This window comes from Dama dama, chromosome 6 (assembly GCF_033118175.1).
Source record: "Dama dama isolate Ldn47 chromosome 6, ASM3311817v1, whole genome shotgun sequence".
In the NCBI taxonomy this organism is placed as follows: Eukaryota; Metazoa; Chordata; class Mammalia; order Artiodactyla; family Cervidae; genus Dama; species Dama dama.
Window position 1 is genome coordinate 1,410,395 of NC_083686.1, and position 17,776 is coordinate 1,428,170.

At 60.8% G+C, this 17,776-nt stretch overlaps 1 protein-coding gene across 1 annotated transcript in view; it reads right to left on the minus strand.

The window, feature by feature from the left end:
- Positions 1-7,160: 7,160 nt before the first annotated feature.
- ZFYVE28 (zinc finger FYVE-type containing 28) overlaps positions 7,161-17,776 on the minus strand; it is a 98,435-nt gene continuing 87,819 nt past the window's right edge. Inside the window, exons 9-13 of the mRNA XM_061145133.1 lie at positions 13,076-13,209; positions 11,537-11,653; positions 10,492-10,596; positions 9,186-9,289; positions 7,161-8,352 (exon numbers count right to left, since the gene is read on the minus strand). Of these exons, the coding sequence (XP_061001116.1) occupies positions 8,221-8,352; positions 9,186-9,289; positions 10,492-10,596; positions 11,537-11,653; positions 13,076-13,209 (592 nt within the window). The 3' untranslated portion in view covers positions 7,161-8,220. The remainder of the gene's footprint in view (positions 8,353-9,185; positions 9,290-10,491; positions 10,597-11,536; positions 11,654-13,075; positions 13,210-17,776) is intronic.

A 17,776-nucleotide genomic window follows, 5' to 3' on the forward strand; every position in this document is an offset into this window, starting at 1 on the left:
GCGGCCCCACTTCCCCAGACGCCCGCGGACTCCCCGAGCGCTCGGCCGCCACCCCTCCGCCTCGAGGCCCTCAAATTGACACATAAGGGCGAGCGGCGGCCGGCGCAGCAAATGAGAGCCGGCGCTCGTGCGGCGGGGGCGGGCCCTGGGCCCTGCCGGGGCCAATGGGAGCCGGCCGCACGCCTCGGGCGGGGCCGAGAATGTTGACAGCTGCGAGCCTCCGCTCCGATAGGCCCGCCGCGGTAGTAACAATTTAGAAGCCCAAGCTTAGCAACAGCACGTGGGGGCCCGGCCCCCACGCCCGCTGATTGGCGGCCGGCGTGCATGTTAAGTAGGTACCTCGCGCCTATTGGCCCAGAGCGGGCCATGTAAAGTAGGGCCGGCGGAGCCAATGGTTGGCCGCGGGGCGCGCGGCCAATGAGGGCGCCGCGGCCGGACGCGTTGCCGAGAGGAAGCCGAGCGCGGCGGGGCCATCCTCCGCCCGGCCCCCGCGCGAGGGCCCGCTGGGGCTCGGGGAGCGATTGGGACACCTCGCCGGCCCGCCGGTCCGCGTTCTCTGCGCAGGAACCTGTCGCCCCGAGCCTGCTGCCGCACTGGCGTCGCGGAAGTTCGGGTCCTCGCGGTTTCCTTGGGGGGTCTGTTGTGAGGCTGCAAAAAACGGCAACCCTCCCCGCCGGACACAGCGAGACCCCGGGAAAGGCTCGGGCTTGGAGGAGGGGCGTAGACGGTCTGAGCCTAACGGTCAGGGCTTCCTGAGGATCTCAGTAGGGAAACTGAGGCCCACAGCTGGAGGGGTCCCTCAGAGCCGCCCAGTGGACCCTAGGGCGGAAGGAAGAATCTGAGAAAAGAAGGGGGACAACGCTCTGCCGCCACAGTCTAGACTGGCTCCCATGAGTAGAGGACTGCGTGATCACGTCTGGCCCAAAGGGTGGGGACATTCCAAGAGGCTAGCACTTGTCCCCTTTGGCCACGGAAGCGCTTTCTAGGGAAGAAAATTGCTTTGCCAGGGAGGGGAGCTCTCATGAGCTCCCAGCTGGCTGGCGGGTGGCCCTAGTGACCCCTGACCCTAAGCTGGCCCACAGAAGCAGGACAGGCTGCCTGGGGGTGGGGGCAGCCCCAGATGGGCCTCAGTCCCACTTGATTTTTCCCTCTCAGAGGTTATTGAGATTGTGGGGTATAAATGACTGGACTCCCCAGTGCTGCTGCCAACAAAACAGAACAAACACTAAAAATCAAGCACGTGCAGTCTCAGGACTTCTTGACTGTATATATGCATTTTCTTGGGTTTCCACATCGTCCAGTTACAGGCAGAAAGACCGGGGATCCTGAGGTTTGGGGACTTGCCAGGGTCTCCCAGCATTCCCAGAAGAATGGAGATCAGCACTGCCAGACATGTGACCCAGGCTGGTGACACAGGGGCATGGAGACCAAACCACCTTCAGGCCCAGCACAGCTTGATCTGAGAAAGGGGGTTAGGAATGTGCCCACCCCCCCCCCCAACCCCCGCCAAGGGTGGCAGAACCCAGTGAGAGACTTAGAAACTGGCATTACACACAGCTCTCTGTGGACATTAAAACAACACTTCCCGGGAATTCCCTGGCATTCCAGAGGTTAGGACTCCTGGCTTTCATTGCCTAGGGCCTGGGTGCAGTCCCTGAGCTGAGAAAGGAGATCCTCCAAGCTGCAGGCAATGCGAAAACAAAAACACAAGACACTACCTGGATGTTAACTCGGGCCCTTTCTGCCCCTGCTCCACCATCACCCCAGGGTCAGGGCGGATCCCTAGCAAGCGCTGAGTGCTGGGCCCTCCGCGTAGTTTGGGGGGCAGCCAGGGCTGCGCAGGGTAAAGGAGGGCCGGGCTGCATCGTGGGCTCTGGGTGTCGGAGGCAGGATCCCTGGCTTACCGCTAGGTGTTTGCAAGGTCAGGCCACCCCTAGTGATGTGAGGGATGCGCTGCTGACTGCAGTCGTAAAGCTGCACCTGTGCCGCTGTGAGGGCGCCTGCTGGACACCCACCCTCCCTCCTGCTGAGGGGCACGGGTGCGGAGACGTGACTGCTGGAGTGCGGGTGGTCCCCATCTTGCGCCACTGACTACGTCTAGGCCTTTGGGGGACCCCCTGCTCCAGCCACACCCAAGACGGCCCACTTCGCCATGCCCGCAGGATCCACACTGCCCGCGGGGTCCACACTGCCTGGGTGCCCCCGCACAGTGAGGGGCGGGTGGGTACGTGGGCCGGGCCAGTGTGGGCAGAGGCGTTGGGGTCCCTTTCGTGGGGGGGGAGCAGCCCCGCGGTGCCATGTGGGCCCAGCGGTGGATGGGGGGATGGAGAGAGCCAGCGGGGGTGGTGGTCCCGCCCGGCCCAACCTGCAGCCGTGAGCAAATCCAGAGCTCCCCGGGGAGAGTCCGAGGCCACCAACTGAGGGTGCTGGGGTGACGGAAAGGATGAATGGGGTGGCCTTGCCCGGGACCTGTCAGGTGTCTACACGCAGAGCCTCAATGTGCCCCTCCCACCCCCCCGTGGATGGGGCAGTGTAGGCACTGGGGGCTACCCTGGGTTGGTGCTGGCTGGTCCAGGTCCAAGGATGGCAGGGTGCCCCCCTGGGACTGTTCCCTAGAGCAGGTCTCCAGCAGGGCCCAGTCACCTCCTCCAGGCAGCCTTCTCTGAGCCCAGGCTGGGCCAGCAGCCTCCTGGCCTACCCAGTCTCCCACACCTGCCCAGCTCTCCCTCCCCCTTCTGTGCAAAGACCTGTCCTGTCAGAGTGCGAACCCACCCAGGCCATGCTGGAAGGCAGGAGGTGGGCTTCGGAGGCTCCTCCCTCTGGGAGTCCAGGCTCCCACCCCTTTCCTTCGCTTGGTGTCCCAAGACAGGCCCTGGACCATTCCCACCCACCCGACTCCCCTCCCCTCTCCCAGGCCCCCAGCGGGCCCCCCAGCCCACATTCCCCTCTCTGCCCCTTCCTCCGAACTCTTTGCCCCGCTGCTCTTAGGAGAAGCCCAGTTCACCCCAGGGCTCCCAGCCCAGGGGACTCAGGGAGAAGTCATGAGGCCTGAAACCAGGAGGCCTTAGGGGTCTGGTGGGTTTCGTCTGCCACCCCACCCCAGCCTCAACTTCCCTGGCTCTTAAATGAGAACTGCACGCCCCTCTCTGGGCACCGGAAGACTGTAGGAGGAGTCCTGGGGGGAAGTTTGTGAAAGGCTGGCGAACTCACCACCCCCAGGATCCTGCAAGGGAAGGACCCCTCAGGAAGACCGTTTACTAACCTCTCCCATGCTGACTGGCCTGCGCTCCCTTGCCCTGGACCCAGTACCTAAGGGCGCATCTCACCCAGCCCTCAGACAGCACACACACTGGGGACATGCCTGTGGCTCTCAGAAGAGCGTCACGAAGCGCCCCACCCCAGGGGGAGATGGTGTGTGCGGCCCTTCCCCCTCCAGAACCCCCTCTCACCCCGCCAGGGTGACCAGGCCCTGTCCTGCCTCCTCTCTTGCCCCCTCGGTCACCGGGTTGGAGTCCTGCTGCTACCAGTGTCCCAGGCCCAGAGCTCTGGGGAGGAGGCTGGGAGTGAGCAGTCAGGGCTGGAGCCCTCCCCCAGCCCAGTGCGGACCCCGGACGGTGGCAAGTTCCGACAGGGACCGAGGCTCAGGGACAGAGATGAGCTCTGGCGTCATCTATCAGGGGCTGGAGGGCCATGCCCAGCCCAGCACGGCGGTCAGCCTGCAAGCCGCCCGCTGTGTGCCAGGACCAGGGGCGAGCCCCAGGGGCTTCTGTCACTGACTCCTCCCCCAAAGCCACCCCAGATTCTTGTCTGACCACAAGAACTTGGCCAAGTCCCTAAACGCCTCTGAGCCTCGGTCTCCCCAGCGATAAACCGGAGTTGGCAGTAGCGGCCTCAGGGTGTTGTGAGGTGCCGTGAAGGCTGCATGGGAAGCTCTGGAGGGCAGTAGGCCAGGCGCGGGGCAGGGGCAGGAATGGCAGAGATATTAACATCAGACCCAAATCAGTAAGCACTTCTTTGTCTAAAAATCTCTGTATTTCTCTTTGGCTGTGCTCCGTCCTCGTTGCTGCATGGGCTTTCCTCCAGTTGTGGCGAGTGGGGGCCGCTCCCCAGGTGCCATGGGCGGGCTTCTCGTGGTGGTGGTCTCGCTTGTCATGGAGCACAGGCTCAGCAGTTGCGGCGCACGGGCTTAGCTGCTCTCTGGCACGTGGGATCTTCCTGGGCCAGGGATCAAACCCGTGTCTCCCGCACTGGAGGGCAATTCTTTACCACTGAGCCACCATGGAAGCCCACAAGTGCCTCTCAGTCTGTGCTCTGCGCGTAGGGAGACGGGGCAGGGCCTGGGCAGTCACAGTCAGCATCAGAGTTCCGTCAAAGGACGCACAAGCCGCCCGGAGGGCCTTCAAAAGAGTTTAACACTCGGGAAAGCGTTGTCCCCAGAATACCAGAAGACAGCAAAATCAAGATGCGTGAGGATGTAACAAATGTCTGCCTAGCCAACATAATGTCCATGTCATCTTTAAATGTAAAATAAAAGAAAAGTTCATTATACTTGTGAACAATGTGTGGGGTGTATTTTTTTTCTCTCTTTACAGGGTTTTCCAACTATACTCAATAACCCCTGGACAATGTATAGACCATTGTCTTAAGCAGCCAAAAATGTCCAAAAGCAAAACAATAAGATTTTCTTTTAAACTTCTTCTCAGGGGGAAAAACCTATGAAGGGGGGAGGTGGTGCAGACTGAGGTGCCCGCTGTGGGGTCGGGTGTGGCCGCGGGTGCCTCGGGGCCACCAGCCTGCTCCTCTCCCAGGGCCTGGGCCCAGGCTGGGGGGCAGGACCAGTGCCCAGTTCAGCGCTGCTGCCACCCCTCGGCCCCTACCAGCTGTCTCCAGGGCCCTCTCTTCCCATAGCCCTGAGGAGCATGAGCCTGGAGCAGATGGCAAGTCTCCTCCCTCAGACAGTGGGGCCTTCGGGGCTCACCCCATCATCCCTCTCCCAGTCCTACTGTCTGCGTTCTCTGGCCTACGCCTTCCTGGCCTGTGTCCCCACCTCTTCCAGGAAGCCTTCTGGGCTTTCCAGGACATGCCCAGGTGGCCTTCACTTGGCCCTGGCTGCTACACACCATCATAAGGCCTTGCAGTCTCCAACGGGAAGCCCCGAGGGCCCGAGCCCTTATCCCAGGCCCCCAGGCGTCCAGTGGCTTCTAGACCCAGAGGCAGCAGGGCAGGCTCGGGCAAGCGTGCCCTGAGCCGCCTCGAGCAGAGGGTGCTCAGCTCACAGCCCGTAGGGCTCGAGGCGGTCCTGAGTGACGAGGTGGGGAGACAGCCAGGTCAGAGCAGTGACCGCAGCTACGCTGCGTTACTGCCTGTGATGGAGCAGTGGGGGCCCTGGGGTCTGACCCCCCAACTCATCCTCCCCCCGGGGTGACCAGACCACAGATCTGACTGTGTCCTCCCCTGCTCAAAGCCCAGTGTTTGGTGCCTGGGGTGACCCCCCCGTTCGCCATCTGTACTCCACCCTCACCAGGACCCTCGCCATTTGGAACTGGGCTGTTCTGTGTCTCTGTAGCTCTGGCATCCCACTCTCCAGCGGCATCCTGCCCAGCCCGCAAGGCCCCGGCAGCGCAGCCAGCTTGCTCGGCCCCCAGACCTGCAGACCTCCCAGGGCAGGCCAGGTCTGGAATGTGGGGGTGCTCATCTTTGCCCAGTTCAGGTGCAGGACCCAGCGCCTGACCTGTCCTGAACTCCTGGAAATGAACACATCAGCGGAACCCAGGCCACATGTTTTTAAGCCTTTGGGCTGAGGTTTGAGCTTGTGCCAGCCTGGAATCCACCCCTCCCCAGTCTCACAGGCAGGAGAGGTTCTGACAGGTTCGCTGACTCCTGCAACAAGTCCGAGACTCTGCTCTGAAAACGTATGTGAGGATGGGGGCTGAGAAGGGTGGGAGAGTGCCCTGCCTGGGAAGGCTGCCTGGAGGAGGTGGCTCTGGGTGGACCTAAGAATAGACAAGAGCCTCCAGGACTCTGGGTTATGGAGGTGGCTTAGGGCAGAACTTTGGGTTCTGCTCAATGACACCCCCTGGAAGGACTGATGCTGAAGCTGAAGCTCCACTGCTTCGGCCACCTGATGTGAAGAGCTGACTCATTGGAAAAGACCCTGATGCCTGGAAAGACTGAAGGCAGGAGGAGAAGGGGACGACAGAGGATGAGATGGTTGGATGGCATCACTGACTGGATAGATATGAGTTTGAGCAAGCTCCGGGAGTTGGTGATGGACAGGGAGGCCTGGCGTGCTGCAGTCCATGGGCTCACAAAGAGTTGGACACCACTGAGCGACTGAACTACACCTCCCCCCAACTTCTTCTACCGAGTCCAGAGGACAGGAGAGCTGGGAATGACCAGGAAGTTTTCCCTCCGTGTGTCAGCCCCCACCCCCAGCCCTGGTGGTCTGAAGTGCCCAGCTTGACCAGGAGCCCTCTTGCCCACTCCGAGCTGCCGTTAGGGGTGTGGCCCTGCCTGTGATCCTTTCAGGACCCTCTCTGGCTTCTCCACCCGCCTGCAGGACCTGGAGGACGAGTGCCTGGCCGCTGCGTGCCTGTGTGATGGGGGCCCTGTTCTGACCTGGAGTGCCCACCACAGTGGGACAGCCCTTGTAGGCAGAGCTCTAAGCCCCTATGCCCTGGCCGCCAGGCCCCGGTGGGAGAGGAGGCAGTGGGCGGGGTGCCCCCTGGTGGCCGCTAGAGGCTGCAGCAGGGGCCTTGGAGGAGCCCAGACCCGTGGGGGAAGGGGGTGTCCCCCAGCCCTGCCCCTCCCAGACGCTGCTGGTGATCCTTCCGCCACGGCCAGCCTCCAGGAAATGAACGGTCTTTCTCCTCTCTGGTGTCCCCGCCCCATGTGGGTGTCCACCTGTCTGCTGGCCTGCCTGGGGTGCTGGGCAGGGTGGGCGCCCAGCGAGGAGGCTGGAACCCATTGCAGGGAGTGGGATGAGGTGGGGGAATAGGTGGTCACCCTTCTCCTGAGGGCTGGTGGGAAGCCACGTCCTGCCTTCCCACTGTCCCAGGAGTCCAGAAGACCTCCCCGTTTCTTGGAGGAGAGTGCACTTGAGGAAGAACCCCATCACGTCCCAGACAGAGAAAAAGGAGTCCATCCGTGCTCACAGGAGAAATAAGAGTGTCTGCAATCCTTAAATAGATTTATGGAAATGGTTTTGAATTACAGCATTTAGAAAATAAAAATAATCTCAATACATAATATACCCTCCATTATATACTTTTCTTCTCCCACACAAGCTGTTTTTTTTTTTTTTTTGTGCGTGTATATTCCACTGTCAAACAGTAATTGGATTTTATGCTATAAAAGAAGCAGTACGTGTGTCATCTCTCTAAAAATAAAACTGCAATCATCATTGCAATGTGAAGCCTGAGATTTAAGCCTGAGGAGGTGTCCGTGCTGGGGCCTGGGGCCGCTCTGGGGCCAGGGTCCCAGGGGGTCAGAGGGATGGGAGTAATGGCAGCCAAGAGGTCATCACCGGGTCCTCAGCCCCGGGGAGCGCCCTGGCCTCTGAAGCTGGGATACCTCCGCCTGCTGCTTGGCCACCCTCAGCCCCCATCAGCTGGAGGACCAGGGTGGGCAGACCACAGCAGGGGCCGGCCCGCTTGCTCAGAGGACAACAGGGTCTGCTCTGCACGTCCCCTCTCCAGCGAGAAATGAGACATGTGGTTTAGACAAGGTCCTGAGGGGAGCAGGGGGTGGGGGGCTGTGGGCGCAGGGCCCTGGAGAGAGAAAGGCCAGCCTGGTCTTTCCCTGTTCCGCCAGCTCATGGGGGCAGCCCTGCGGCTGCTCTGAGGCCCCCCTTCCCCGGTAGGTGAGCATCACCCGCCCAGGAAAAGCAGACCTTCCGCTATAGCTGAACCTCATACAGCATCTTAGCAGGGCAGGGGACCCACCCCGGCCCAGGCCTGGCACCCCAGGTCCCCGCGCTGTCTGCAGCTGACCTCCGTGGGCCCCTGCACCGAGCCCGAGGGCCCTGCGGGCGGGTGGCGGAGGCACTGGAGTTCTGGAGTCCGGGCGCCCGCAGCCCCCGCAGCGGCGGGGCCAGCAGGTGGACGAGATGCGGCGAAGCCCCTCCGGCCAGCAGACGGCCCGCCCGGGTGGCGGAGGCGAGCGCGGCCGTCGGAGCCCCCTCCCCGGAGTCCTGCGGGGCCCGCGGGCTCGCGCGCCGTGTCAGATGCCCGCCTTGTCGCTGTAGAAGGGCGTGACGTGGAACATGTAGCAGTGCGTGCACACGCGGACCGGCTTCACCTGCCCGTAGCGCGGCAGCGGCGCCGAGTGCGAGGAGCAGCGCGAGCAGAAGATCTGGAAGGCAGGAGCGCGCGGCCGAGTGAGCGGGCCCGGGGCCCTCCGCAGCCCTGCGCCTCCCCTCTCCCCTACCGTGGCCTCGGAGCGACGGCCAGCAGGGGCGGGAGCAGAGCCCTGAGCGCCCCTGGCCGGCCGAGCTGCACGTCCCTCCCACCAGGGCCAGGCGGGCAGTCACCGGCGGGGCTCTCCCCTCCCCAACGCGGGGCTAGACCTTCAGGAAAACCTGGGGCAGGCCTTGACCAAGAGGCCATGCTGAGGGAGGGGGCCAGCCTCACACCCAGGCTGCGGCAGGTTCCACCTGATTCGGACCCTCCACCCCACCCCACCCCCATCAGGTCCCCAGGTCTGAAGGGGCCAGGACTGGGCACTGCTCCATTGCACTTAGCGGCTGCGTGCCCGAGGCCACGTTCGTGCGTGCTAAGTCGCTCAGTCGTGTCCGACTCTTTGCTGACGCCATGGACTGTAGCCCGCTTGGCTCCTCTGTCCATGGGATTCTCCAGGCAAGAATACTGGAGTGGGTTGCCATGCCCTCCTCCAGGGGATCTTCCCGACCCAGGGATAGAACCCAGGTCTCCATGTCTCCTGCACTGGGAGGCGGGTTCTTTACCTCCAGCGCCACCTGGGAAACCCGAGGCCACACCCTGTGCCAGGTCAGAGCAGCGCCCAGGGCTCACGGGTGTCTCTCTGCACAGGACTCCTAAGTCCTCGCCAGCCCCGGAGCATTGGTCCTGACCCCTGGACCTGGGCGCGGGGCCTGCAGACGGTCCCTGGGATGTCTGAGGCGGCAGCACCGGGGGCTGCGGGACGGCCCCGGCCGCCCACCCACCTACCTTCCCGCAGCTGCGGCAGTGGTGCTTCCTGCGGATGACTGTGAAAGGCGCTTTGCAGGCGGTGCAGAAGCCGCAGGCCTCGTCCGGGACCCACTCGGGCGGGTCTGTGGCAAAGACAGTGGGGACAGGTCAGCCCGCGGCAGCGGTGCGGGGGGCGGCAGTGAGGGCCGATGGGCTGGGGCGGGGGTCGGAGGCTGGTGGTGTGCAGGAGCCTCCGGTCCTCGCGAGGCTCCTTACTGGCTAGGTTTCAGGACTGCTGGCCAGGCGCGTGGATCGGACCCCAGCGGCAGCAGCCTGCACGTCGCCCCAAGACTCAGGGCGAGGTCCACCCAGGCCACCCTCTCCCAAGCCTCTCCCGGCCGGCATCCAGTCTGGCAGGGTTCTTGGGCAAACACGGGGGCTGACAGATGGAAGAAATCAACCCCCTTTGTCAACCTCTCAAACAAGGCTCTGCTGGAGCCTCAGGCGCCCCCGCAACCCCGCCCAACCCGGCTCCAGGGCAGGTCAAGGGAGGTGGGGGAGGGGATGCGCGGGAGGGCGTCTCCCGGAGAAGAGACTGGCTCCGCCCCGAAACTGGCCCCGCCCCGAAGCTGGCTCCGCCCCGGGAATGGCCCCGCCCCACACATGTGCAGCGCAGCGGGGGTCCCCCCCATGACTGGTCTCACCCCCTTTCCCTTCTCTAGGAGTTCACTGGAGGGAGCCCCTGGGGATCTGCTCTGGAATTCGGGGGGCGGGGACTGAAGGCGCTGGGAGAAGCCACCTTGTCCAGGGAGACACCCCAGACATGAGGTGCCCACCCTGCACCAGCCGCGTGAACGCGGCCCCAGCGAGGCCACTCACCCTGGTCTCCGGACCCCTCTCCGGCCCCTCCCCCCCAAGCTGCGCCCGAGGACATGCGCTCCCCCGCCTGCTGCCTGCAGATCCCCCGCCCCTCCCACCCTGCCCTCCAGGCTCATCCCCCACCCCACCGCAGTGAGACCTCCTCTCACGCTGTCCACCCTCTCCGTGGAAAAACCCTGACCGTCCCAGTGATGCCTGGACATCACCAGTCAGCTCCTGGGGTCATTCCAGGCCGGCCACGAGGCCAGTTCCAACAGGCAAATCCAGACTCCCACCCAAGGAGGACAGTGAGGGTCCTGGGAACTCCCAGGCCCTGCCCTGAGAGCCGCATGTCTGGAAGACCTTGGTGAGGGGCCCCCAGTGGAGGAGGGCTGCCGCCCGGAGCCTGCAGGCCAGGACAGAGGGGAAACGTCCGGACAGGGTCCCCGCCCTCTGCTCAGCGCACTGGCCCCGGCCCCTCACGCACCTTCTAAGTCTCCGTCTCGGGTCTTGGCAGCCAGCTCGGAGGACGACAGGGTCTCCTGGCAAAGGGCGCAGTCCTCCAGGGCCGCACTCCGCAGCGTCTGGGTGACTGGAAGAAAGTGTGGCCACTGGGCTCAACGGGCCACCACCCGTGCCCTGGAGGTATGCCTGGGTGCAGCCAGCGGAGGGCAGCCCCCAAACAGTCCACGGTCCCGCCCGCGGAGGGCGTCACCGGGGCCCTCACCCACTGCCCGCACGCAGGATGCTGACCCGACCCTGGGAGTCTGTCCATCTGAGTGCCCCTACGTGGGCAGCTGGCCCTGCCTGCAGCCCCCAGCCCCGAACCCGTCCACTGGTCCCCCTGGACCGTGGCCCCGAGGCGGGCAGGGGACCAGGCCTGGCCCCGGCCCTGGGGCCACACTCCTTGCTTGCAGAGGCCACCCACGTCACCGCCCTTCCTGAGCAGCACTGATCCAGAGGCAGCCCCACCCAGAATCCCCAGGCACACAGGGGCAGCGCGGCCCAGTGGAGTGGTCCTCGGGAGGCAGAGCTGGCTTGGCACACGGGACAGACTTCTCCCCAGGGCCTGGGCCGGGTGCCCAGTCACTCTTGAGCAGAAGCCCCTGGGGTGAGGGGGTGTGAGGCAGGTCACAGAGGGCCACTTCCTCCTGGAGCAGCAGGACCCATGTCCCCTCCCGGACTCTGGGCTGACCTCTGGCTGCTCTGACAGAGGGAATTCTGCAGAAGCGACCGGGGACCACTGGGTCCCATCTGTGCGAGGACAGGCACCGCGCCTCCTGGTCCGTCCTCATGGTCAGAAGACAGGCGGCCTAGCCTAGGAACTACATGATTGGTGCTGCTGGTCCTGGCAGTGACCTTGGGGTGCCCGGGGCCTGCGAGGTGTGCCCTCAGGCCCCCAGCGGACAGCCTGGCTCGGCTGGGGGCTTCCACCGTGGATGACATGGTCATGTAAAAAGCTGGGTGGCCCGGGAGAGGTTTCCCAGGGCAGGGGTGGTGCGCCTCCGAGCCTGTCCCAGGCCGCCACTCACCCTTCTTTAGCTTTTCTTTGTCATCTGTCTCTGGCTTGGTGGCCATGACCTGGAAGAGGGTCTTGAGAATGCTCCTCAGATCGCTGGCATAGTTGGTCTGCAACTGGTCAGCCACGCCTGCAGGGGACGCCCGGGGGAGGGGTGAGGGGAGGCGCTGCTGGCTGGTGAGCCCACTGCGGCTCAGGGTCAGAGACCAGCGGGTCCTTGGATGAGCGGGGGCAGGAAGCGGCCACCCAGCCCCCCCGCCCCAAGGGTCCCTCTGGCAGAAGCAAAGTTCAGGATTCAAGGGAAGGAGGGGGACGGGCCCGCGACCCAGCAGCGCTTCCCACCCCCAGGCGGCAGTTAGTCTCCTTCATGCTTTTATCTGCGGAGTCTCAGCCACGGCCACCAAAGGGCCCTGGCTCCTCACTAAGGGATGACCCCGAGCCCCCAAGTGTGCCCACCCCCATGGCAGCTCCTTCCCCATCACAGCCACCTCCACTGTGGGGCCGCCCTTCTGGGGACCTGCCCAGACAGGGGGGCCCTTGGGGCTCCCCCCACCCTCACCGGCCGAAGTTTCCTCATCCCTCAGTCGGGTGGGCTCAGCCCTCCTCAGTGAGAAGCTCACGGCAAGGCCAGGGGGTGACCGCACCTGCCCCCCGCCCCCCGTTCCCCAATGCCCTGGGGCCCGTCACCGCGCCGACACTGTGGTCAGCAGTTCCCGAGGGTTCCTGGTGTGTCAGCAGCCCTGCCGGGCACCCGCTGGGCCTGCTGTTCCCCAGACCGCCAGACAGACCCGTGCGTTTGCGGTGGGTTCTGCCAGATGTTTGAACGGAAGCTCAGAGTCACCCCCGAGCCTGGCCTGGATGGCGGCTCTGCCCGTGGGACTCGGGGCAGTGCAGAGTGACACCCTGAGACCACGACCCTGACTCTGCAGGGTCTACCAGTCCACAGGCTGCGCCCCCCACGGCTCCACCCCACGGCCTGGGGTCAGAGGACGGGCGGGGGGGGGGGGGGGGAGGGACAAGGCTGCAGGACAGGCGCTGCCTGAACTTCGCCCGGAGGTGGGGGTGGACGGCAGGCAGGAGGCGGGGAGGGGGACCCACCACACAGTCACGCTTCTAAACCACGGGCCTGCACCAGCTACTCCAAACACACAAAACTAAGGGAGAAGGTGAAAAAGCCGCCGTGCTCACACCCCTCTCTGAATCCCAGGAGACGAAGCAGTCATCGTCCCCCTCACCCAGGGGACGGAAGGAAACAGGATCAGTCAGGACATCAGATTGAACAGGACCTCGCAGGTGGGTGGTGAGGGCCCCGGGGCCCAGCCTGGGCTCCCCTCCGACCGAGGAGGGCCTGCAGATGCATGACACCCACCTCTTGGCTGGGCTCATTTCGGGGCTTGGGGCAAGGAAGTGACGTGGTGAGGGAGCCCCCGGGCAGGGCCTGCACCCCAACCGTCCTGGGGAGACTCCTGCAGGGCGCCAGCCACTGCCCTGAAGCCTGCCCACCCCGCCGTGTGTCCCCGAGCCCATGCCCCACCCGGGGCCGACGGGGCACCTGAGATGCAGACAAACAGGCGGTGGATCAGGTCGTGGCTGCCGTGGAACCGGGAGCGCATCTTCTCTCTGACCGCCACGGGCGCCGACTCAGAGCCGCTCATGTCTGGGGAGCAGGGACCAGCCGTGGAGCCACTGCACGGAGAAGGAAACACAGGGGCTTGGCTGTGGGCAGCGAGGGGGGATAAGACTTCTGCCCGGAGGGCCCCCCACTCCACGCGGGTGCACCCCGGGTCCAACACCGGGGGCTGAGTTCGTCCCGTGGAAGTACCCTCGCCCCACTCACACCTTCTGCAGGGGCTGGCGGGCCCCAAATGATGTGTCCACGCCCGAACCTGGAACCTGGCAGGACCTTAGGTGGAAAAAGGTCTTTGCAATCGAGGTAAGGATTTTTATTTTTATTTATTTTGGCTGTGCTGGATCTTGGGTGCAGGACAGGCTTTTCTCTGGCTGTGCTGAGAGGGGCTACACTCTCTCTAGTCGCTGGGTGCGGGCGTCCTTTGTGAAATGTGAGCTCTGGGACCTCGGGCTTCAGCAGTCGTGGCTCCTGGGCTCCGGAGCACAGACTCAGGAGTTGGGGGTCATGGGCTCACTTGTTCCTCAGCGTGGGGGGCCTTCCCGGATCAGGGGTCCAATCAGTGTCCCTTGTACTGCCAGGCGGATTCTTAACCACTGGCCCACGAGGGAAGCCCCAAGCTAAGGACCTGGAGAGGAGACGTCCCGGCTTATCTGGTGGCCCTAACCCGAGGCCAGGAGTTTTAGGAGGGGAGGGGGAGGACCAGTGACCACGACACAGAGATCGCGGTAACGAGGTCACAAGCCAGGGGGCTCCCAGGGTCAGCAGGAGCTGGAAGACGCAGGAAGGACCCCCGCCCAGAGCTTCCGGAGGGAGCGTGGCCCCGCCAGGGTTCAGATTTCGGGTCTCCAACCTGTGAGAGGAGAGATTTCTGTCGCTTCCAGCCACTGGTCACGGTGCTCTCTACTGAGACAAGCCCTCCGGCCCCCCACACGCCCCTGACCCCGGCCCAGGGCCCTGCTGCAGGCGCTGTTATTCTGCTGTCCAGGGGTCACCCCAAGGCCCCAAGTAGCGGCTGCAGCTGAGGCTGGACTGTCCGGGTGTCCACTCGCCCAGCTTCAGGGGGTACGTGCGCTGGCCTTTCAGTCCTTAAAATAATGTCTCTCTCATCTTCACCTGTCAGTTTTTCCTACTTTCTGGGAAATTTCCTCCTCCACCCCCTCCCCAATCCTAGTTTTCCCCTTGACATTTTTGCTACTAAGTTGTTATTGGGTTGGCCAAAAAGTTTGATCGGGTACGCATGCTGCTACAGAATTCAATTCCTGCCCTCTGTTTCACGGATGCGAAATCTTTTATCTATCTAGAAATATTCACTATAATTTTTTAAAAAGTTGCCTTCGGGGGCCTGCACTATCTCTGCTTTCGCTTTTCTGTGGGGAAGTTGGGGTTTTTCAGGCTGGAGGCCGGCCTCAAATGCCCGGGATCCCGGTGTCAGAGAGAGGCCCTGGCGGGTGAGACAGGGGCCCCCCGCGTGGCTGCTGGGAGTGAACGGGCTGGTGACCGTGGGGAGAGCGGCCCTGGCCCCTCGTGGACGTGGGCGCCCCCCCCCCAATGGCAGAGATGGGTGCACAGCCACACGCTGTCTTACCAAGGGGCACCTCCCTTAGCATCCAACCACCAGGAAGCTCAGAGACAGGATGCGCCTGGGAGTTCACTGCAGGGGGCCAGGGGGGAAGGGGCCCAGACTGGCTCCTCGGGGTCCCCTCCCCAGTCAAGTGGGGGTGCGTTTGACTGGCACACTCGGGCAATGGGAACATCTGTCTCTGAGTGTGTAATGCTTCTCCAGAGCATGGAGGAGTGATGGGAGGTGCTGGAGAGGCTGGCGCCCTGCTCCGCTGAGACCCTCGTGATGACCGAGAGCCCTCCCTGCCCAGACTGCCTGCTGCATCCCCGAGACGAGGCCCCTGACTTTCCACTTGGGGGTGTGAGCCTGTCTGTGCCCTCCCTAGGAGCTGAGTAACGAAACGGGGTGAGCGTCACTGTCCAGGGTCCATGTCCATCAACACTCCCGGGCTCAGCTCACAGCCTCACCCAGAAGATCTGAAAGCAGGAACCCAAACAAATGCTTACACACGAACGTTCACAGCAGCATTACTCACAGGAGCCGAAAGGTGTAACAACCCGAGCGCCCGTCAACAGATGATGGGTAAACACAAAATGTGGTCCATCCACTCAGGGAAATACTATTCAGCTTTCAAAAGGAATAAAATTCTGACACCAGCTACGATATGGATGAACCTTTAGGACATTACGCTAAGTGAAATAAGCCGGTCACAAAAGGACAAACACTGTATGACGCCACTTACATGAGGTTCCTAGAGGAGTCAAATTCACAGAGACGGAAGGGCGGGTGCCAGGGGTCGGAGAAGGGGGGGTGTACTGGGGACAGAGTTTCAGTTTGGGCTGATGAAACAGTTCTGGAAAAAGTGGTGATAGTCATACAATATTGTGAATGTGCATAATGTCACTGAATTGTACTCTTAAATACTGCTAAAATGGTAAATTTTGTGTTATATGTATTTTGCCAAAATTAAAAAGTAGAGGATAAAAGGCTTAGGACGGGGAAAGTGAAGGAAAAGGAACCAAAAAGTCTAAATGGCAAATAGCGTGGATGGATTTGGCATCAACGCAACAGGTTAAGAATTACATTCAATTGTACACTTTTAGAGTGTGTATTTTTAATAATTAAAAAATGAAGCACAGTTGATTTACAATGTTGTGTTAGTTTCAGATGTACAGCAAGAGTTATGAACTCATTTCACACGCTAGCAAGGTAATGCTCAAAATCCTTCAAGCTAGGCTTCAGCAGTACGTGAACTGAGAACTTCCAGATGTTCAAACTGGATTTAGAAAACGCAGAGGAACCAGAGATCAAATTGCCAACATCTGTTGGATCATAGAAAAGGCAAGGGAATGCCAGAAAAACATCTACTTCTGCTTCATGGACTATGCTAAAGCCTTTAACTGTGTGGATCAAAACTGTGGAAAATTCTTCAAGAGATGGGAATAGAGACCACCTTACCTGTCTGCTGTGAAACCTGTATGCAGCTCAAGAAGCAACAGTTAGAACCGGACATGGAACAACAGACTGGTTCCAAAATGGGAAAGGAGTACGTCAAGGCTATATATTGTCACCCTGCTTATTTAACTTATTTGCAAAATACATCATGTGAAATGCTGGGCTGGATGAAGCAAAAGCTGGAATCAAGGTTGCTGGGAGAAATATCAATAACCTCAGATGTGCAGATGACACCACCCTTATGGCAGAAAGCGAAGAAGAACTAAAGAGCCTCTTGATGAAAGTGAAAGAGGAGAGTGAAAAAGTTGGCTTAAAACTCAACATTCAAAAAAGGAAGATCATGGCATCCGGTCACATCACTTCATGGCAAATAGATGGAGAAACAATGGAAACAGTGTCAGATTTTATTTTCTTGGGCTCCAAAATCACTGCAGATGTTGACTGCTGCCATGAAATTAAACGACACTTGCTCCTTGGAAGAAAAGCTATGACCAACCTAGACAGCATATTAAAAAGCAGAGACACTACTTTGCCAACAAAGTTCCGTCTAGTCAAAGCTATGGTTTTTCCAGTAGTCATGTATGGATGTGAGAGTTGGCCTATAAAGAAAGCTGAGCACAGAAGAATTGATGCTTCTGAACTGTGGTGTTAGAGAAGACTTGAGAGTCCCTTGGACTGCAAGGAGACCCAACCAGTCAACAATCCTAAAGGAGATCAGTCCTGAATATTCACTGAAAGGACTGATGCTGAAGCTGAAACTCCAAGACTTTGGCCACTTGATGGGAAGAACTGACTTAGAAAAGACCCTGATGGTGGGAAAGATTGAAGGCAGTAGCAGAAGGGGACGACAGAGGATGAGATGGTTGGATGGCATTGAAGCCTCGATGGATGTGAGTTTGAGCAAGCTCTGGAAGTTGGTGATGGACAGGGAAGCCTGGAGTGCTATAGTCCATGGGGTCACAAAGAGTCGGACACGACTGAGTACACATGGACACATACACGCTGTATGTATCATGTATCAACACCATTCAGTTCACCCTTTGCTGTTCAGTCACTAAATTGTGTCTGACTTTTTGTGACCCCATGGATGGCAGCACGCCTGGCTTCCCTGACCTTCACTGTCTTCCAGAGTTTCCTCAGACTCATGTCCATCGAGTCGGTGATGCCATCCAACCATCTCATCCTCTGTTGTCCCCTTCTCCTCCTGCCTTCAGTCTCTCCCAGCATCAGGGTCTTTTCCAATAGTTGTCCCTTCATATCAGGTGGCCAAAGTATTAGAGCTTCAGTATCAGTCCTTCCAATGAATATTCAGGACTGATTTCCTTTAGGATGGACTGGTTTGATCTCCTTGCAGTCCAAGGGACTCTCAAGAGTCTTCTCCAACACCACAGTTCAAAAGCATCAATTCTGTGGTGCCCAGCTTTCTTTATAGTCCAACTCTCACATCCATACATGACTACTAGAAAAACCATAGCTTCGACTATATGGATATTTATTGGCAAAGTGATTTCTCTGCTTTTTAATATGCTGTCTAGGTTGGTCATAGTTTTTCTTTCAAGAAACAAGCGTCTTTTAATTTCATGGCAGCAGTCACTATCTGCAGTGAT